The 5828-nt window shown below is 36.4% G+C and overlaps 1 protein-coding gene across 1 annotated transcript in view; it reads left to right on the forward strand.

Moving 5' to 3' along the window:
* Nucleotides 1–2456: 2456 nt before the first annotated feature.
* Nucleotides 2457–5828, forward strand: part of LOC141301483 (protein NLRC3-like) — an 8807-nt gene continuing 5435 nt past the window's right edge. Inside the window, exons 1-3 of the mRNA XM_073831683.1 lie at nt 2457–4219; nt 4345–4518; nt 4888–5061. Of these exons, the coding sequence (XP_073687784.1) occupies nt 2457–4219; nt 4345–4518; nt 4888–5061 (2111 nt within the window). The remainder of the gene's footprint in view (nt 4220–4344; nt 4519–4887; nt 5062–5828) is intronic.

The following is a 5828-nucleotide window of genomic DNA, read 5'->3' on the forward strand; positions in this document are numbered from 1 at the left end:
CTGCCAATTTATTCCCCAACATTAATCTGACCAGAAATATTGCATGTGGAAATCATAACAAATTGGTCTTAGTGTGAACAGACCTTAAAAATAGCATAAATTGAGGCCCTGTTCTTGAACATCATTGATCAGACCAATGGCTTGTTTCACTGGTAGGCTTATGCTACTTCTACATTTTCCAAAAGCACCAATAAGGGGCTGTTTTTTTTTTTTTTTTTTATCATGATCACATATGTGCTTTATACAACCTGCAACATAAAATGCTTGGACAGAAATGTATTTCTATATAAATAGATATATGTATGTATTAATTACTTAATTTATTTATTTATAGCTTGAGCAAGCCAAATGAATCTACATCACCAGGACCAAGTGGGAATCCGTCTTCCCCGTTATCCTTTAAAGAGAAAACCCCTGAACACATGTGAGATCACAGACCATCATCTTATTAATATACTAAAACACTGCCTCAAGCAAGTTTATTATAAAAACTCACTATTTTTGAAATATATATCTTCATTTTAGGTTGGCTGGTCGTGAACAGTCGATGGATTATCTGAACAACTTCAGCAGTGAATCAGTCCGTACAGAGCTAAAGTATGTAAGCAATTTGTTAAACAATTATATGCTTCAAAGTATGTTGGCATGAGATCAAAAAAAAAAAAAAAAAGATTTTAATGCATTTACTGTCTGCCTCACTTGCAAATTCTTCAGAAGAAAGACACGCCAATAGATGAAAAATCTGAAAAATCCTCTCTGTCACAATTCTTAATGTACAGGTTTCTTTCTTCCAACCTCAAACTAACATAATTGACATTGCTGAGTCAGGCTTATTGGTTGATTTCTGCAACATTGATCTGAAGAGAGAAATTATATGTAAATCATACCAAATTGGTCTTGGTGTGAACAGGCCTTATATCTAAATAGAGGCCCTGCTCTTAAACAGCATTTTATTAGAACCATCTTGAGTACAAGCTGATCGTAGAGACCTATGGCTTGTTCCACTGGTGTGTACAGTGTACTTAGGATTATGGTATCACATTATCACATGCAAGAATAAGGTTTGGTCTGTTTTTGTTTGTGTGTGTGTGTGTGTGTGTGTGTGTGTGTGTGTGTGTGTGTGTGTGTGTGTGTGTGTGTGTGTGTGTGTGTGTGTGTGTGTTTGTGTGTGTGTTTGTGTGTGTGTGTGTGTGTGTGTGTGTGTGTGTGTGTGTGTGTGTGTGTGTGTGTGTGTGTGTGTGTGTGTGTGTGTGTGTGTGTGTGTGTGTGTTTTGCGTTTTTTTTTTTTTTTTTTTTTTTTGCTTTTGTTTTTAATCATGAGTGCTTATGCTCTTGATTAAGCCCACAACATAAAAGGCTTGGACAAAAATGTATTTATGTATGTATTTATTTTATAGACTGAACAAGCCAAATAAACCTACTTCACCAGGACCAAATTGTGTGTCTCTGGGGAATCCATCTTCCCCTTTACCCTTTAAAGAGGAAACCCCTGAACACAAGTAAGATCATAGACCATTGTCTTATAAACATACCGATACTGCCTTTAAACAAGTATGTCATAAAAACTCACTTCTTTTGGAAACTTTTTTTTAATTTTAGGTTGGCCTGCCGTGAGCAGTCAATGGATTATCGGGACAACTTCAGCGGTTCAGCAACTACATCAGTTCGTACAGAAATGAAGTATGTTAACCTTTTTTTTTTTTTTAAATTATAAACAATTACATAGTTTGTATTAACTGATTTGAATGCATTTACATATTTAAATTTGTCTTCAGAAAGGTGTGTCTGCGTCACTCACAATTATTTCAGAAGTCAGTCACACCCATTTTTGAAAAATCTGAAAAAAAAAAATCAAATGTACAAGACTTTTCTTTATTTATTTTTTCATTTTTCTTTCTTTCTTTCTTTCTTTCTTTCTTTCTTTCTTTCTTTGTCTTTTTTCATTTCATTGACGTAACAATTTCAAACGGTCAGGTTTGATTTCAAAGTTTAGACAAGTTGCTTGCTCATTGTGTGCATGAAAATATAAAAATATTTAAAACAATGTGCACTAAATTGAGACAAAAGTGTTTTATTTATTTATTTATACATACACACATACTATATTGGCCAGCACGAGAAAAAAAAATGTGTGTTCACAGTTAAGCTAAATTGTGAGATGCTTTTATAATATTTGAAAAAATACACCCTTTACTTTTAACAAAAATTGTTTAAAATTATCATCAAAACCTAATATTGCAACATTAAATGCATAGTTTGCATTCACATGTATTTTGTCTTTCAGAATTCAGCAAAAGCAATCAAGGTTAAATGTTCTAAATGGTATTAATTTCAACAGTGTCATATAAATTTATATATAAAATATATATTTAGCATGATCCAATCATTTTTCATTCTAACTACCTCTTATGTCAAACTTCACAGAGGATGAGATCGGGACACGACAGTATAGGACAATGTTGAGGAACAGGTACCAGAGTATATTTGAGGGGAATGATCAGCACAGCAGCCCCTCTCTGCTTAACAACATCTATACGGAGCTCTACATCACTGATAGTGGAAGCAGTGAGCACACCGGTGAACATGAAATCAGACAGATCGAGACAGCATCTAAACATCCAACCACGTGGGACACACCAATCAGGGCTAATGATATCTTTAAAACTTCTCCCGGATCTGCTAAACAAATCCGATCTGTGTTAACCAAAGGAATCGCTGGCATTGGGAAAACAGTGTCTGTGCAAAAGTTTACTCTGGACTGGGTTGAGGACCGAGCCAATCAGGACATCCACATGATATTTCCACTCCCTTTTCGAGAAATTAATGCATTTAAAGAAAAGAAAATTAGTCTGATAAACATTCTCGAGTGCTTCTTCAATCTAAAAATAGATCCAGAGGTGTTACGCTCTGACAAACACAAGGTAGTCTTCATCTTTGATGGACTTGATGAATGTCGGTTTCCTCTGGATTTCCAAAACAGCAGGAGCTGCTCTAGTGTGACAGAATTTGTCTCAGTCGGTGTCCTACTGACAAACCTCATCTGCAAGAACTTGCTTCCTTCTGCTTTAGTCTGGATAACCTCACGACCAGCTGCCGCAGGTCAAATACCACCTGACTTCATTGACCGTGTAACCGAGGTACGAGGTTTCAGTGACTCCCACAAGGAAGAATACTTCAAGAAAAAAATAAGTGATCCAGACTTGTTATCCAGGATAACCTCACACTTGAAGTCTTCAAAGGTCCTTCACATCATGTGCCACATCCCAGTGTTTTGTTGGATATCAGCTACAGTTCTTGAAGGAATGTTTCGTGAATCTGAGGGGGGTGAAATTCCCAAGACCCTCACGCAAATGTACGCACACTTCCTGATGTTCCAGATCAAGCAAGGGAGTCACAAATATGATAAGAATTCCGAAGCCGGTTTGAACTGGGATAACCAGACCATATTGTTGCTTGGAAAACTGGCCTTTGAACAGCTTGAAATGGGTAATTTATTGTTCTATGAAGAAGATTTGAAGGAATGTGGCATTGAACTCAATGTTGCATCGGTGTATTCAGGAGTTTGTACCCAAATCTTCAGAGAAGAGGCAGGACTGCTTCAGCAGAGGGTCTTTAGCTTCATACATGCAAGTATACAAGAGTTTTTGGCTGCATTGTATGCATTTCTCGTGTTTGTCAACCATAAACGAAATGTCCTCAGTCAGACAACAAATGCTAAAATCGTAAGTACTTTCAAAAAGACATCAATGCATGAATTTCTGAAATGTGCTGTGGATAATGCTTTAGCAAGCAACAGTGGACATTTAGACCTTTTCCTTCGCTTCTTGTTGGGATTGTCCCTTGAGTCCAACCAGACACTTCTTCAGGGACTCTTGACTGAGGTGCGGAGTGATACTGAAAGCAGCATGAAAACAATTCAGTACATCAAGGAAAAAATCAGAGACCACTCTTCAGCAGAGAAGGCAATAAGTCTTTTTCATTGCCTAAGTGAGCTGAAAGATGACTCTCTGGTTGAGGAAGTGCAGGACTTCATCAATTCACATGGTTTTACTGGTGGAAAGCTGTCTCCTTCACGCTTTTCTGCATTGGCTTACATACTGCTGACATCTGCTGAACAACTGGATGTGTTTGACTTGTCAAAGTTAATTTATCCGAGCATGACCTCAAATGAGGGACTGTTGAGATTGCTGCCAGTCATCAGGGCATCCCGATCTGTTATGTATGTATGTCACTGGTTTCCTTATGCCAGAAATCTACTCTACCCAAGAATGCAAACACAAATGTGAATGCATCAGCTAATTCCAAGAAATACCTACTTAACCTCCTTTCTTTTTTTTCCTTTAGTTTGAGGTGTTGTAATGTGACAGATAAAGGTTGTTCGGGCCTGTCCACTGTACTTAGTTCAAGTGTCTCAGGTCTGAGAGAACTGGATTTGACTTCCAACAATCTTCAGGATTCTGGAATAAAACAACTTGCTGCTGGACTGGGGAATCCTCAGTGTAAACTAGAGACTCTGAGGTAGGAAGTAGACTGTGATCCCACGATACGGATTGTTGAAAAACATGTACAGTGGCAAAAGTATCCAAATTCCAAGTATCTATTGCATTCGAAACTGCAAAATTTGTTCATATAAATGTATATTTTGTAAAAACAATTGTTGTGCTTTCTTGGAACAAAGCCTGGCCAGAGTAAAAAAGCCTTTAGTCCAACATATGTTTTAATAGACTTAAGATCTCTGTTAAAACTCTAGAAAACTTTGAGGTTATTCTTTTCTTTTTCTTAGAAGAGTCATTAAGAAACAGGAAACTCTCCAGTGAATCAAATTGTTATGTAGAAGAAACAAGTAGTATATTTAATTTGTAATTTTTTTCTGTTGTGTGGTTGAAGACTTTTCAATTGCAGCATTGGTGAAAATGGCTGTGCTACTTTGGCCTTGGCTTTGAGATCAAACCCAGCTCACTTAATTGAACTTGATTTGACACACAACAAGCCTCATGACACAGGTGTGAAAATGCTTTCTGATGTGCTAACAGATTCGAGCTGTAAACTGGAAATACTAAGGTAGGTTTTATGTAATAAGTTGGTTCGTAAATATATAACACATTTTTTTTCCAGTAGGCCTAAGAATTATTTTATAATAAGTAATTTTTTAGATTTTTTAAACTTATATATATATATATATATATATATATATATATATTTACTTTTGTTGCTTGTTTGCATATTTATGCATTTATTTCACATTTTTAATCATTTAATGTAACTATAAATAAAGTGTTGTTCTGTGACAATCCATCATCAATTTCTGTGGGACTGAGTTTAGTTTTTGATGCAAATATATAATAGATAATAGATATCACTGTAGTTGTAGAATTGCATGTTGAGTTGGGCAGACCATGTCAATGTAGTATTAAATATGAAAATATGAAAGTTTTTTTTGCACTAAAAATAAGCACTACTTTTTAACCTATCAAATACCTTGTTTCGTCAAGTCTACAATTTTAAAGTGAGGCCCTTTTTTTAGGTTGATGGCCTGTGAACTTACCAGGAAAAGTTGTGCAGCACTGGCCCAAGCACTTCAGTCCACCACTACAAGCCTGAAACATTTAGATTTAAGTTTGAATGACCTCCAGGATTCAGGAGTGGAACTGCTATGTGTTGGTCTTAAAAGCCCTTCCTGCAAGCTTGAGACATTAAGGTATTACAATCACACAAGCAGACAGTGTTCATGTGCTAAGGCTAAGTAACACACAACCCACGGGGCAATAGCATGATGCCATTATATGACTGATCTGATTCTAAAACAACGGGGAAAAGAAGTTACATGC

The sequence above is a fragment of the Garra rufa genome, chromosome 25 (genome assembly GCF_049309525.1).
Source record: "Garra rufa chromosome 25, GarRuf1.0, whole genome shotgun sequence".
Taxonomy (NCBI): domain Eukaryota; kingdom Metazoa; phylum Chordata; class Actinopteri; order Cypriniformes; family Cyprinidae; genus Garra; species Garra rufa.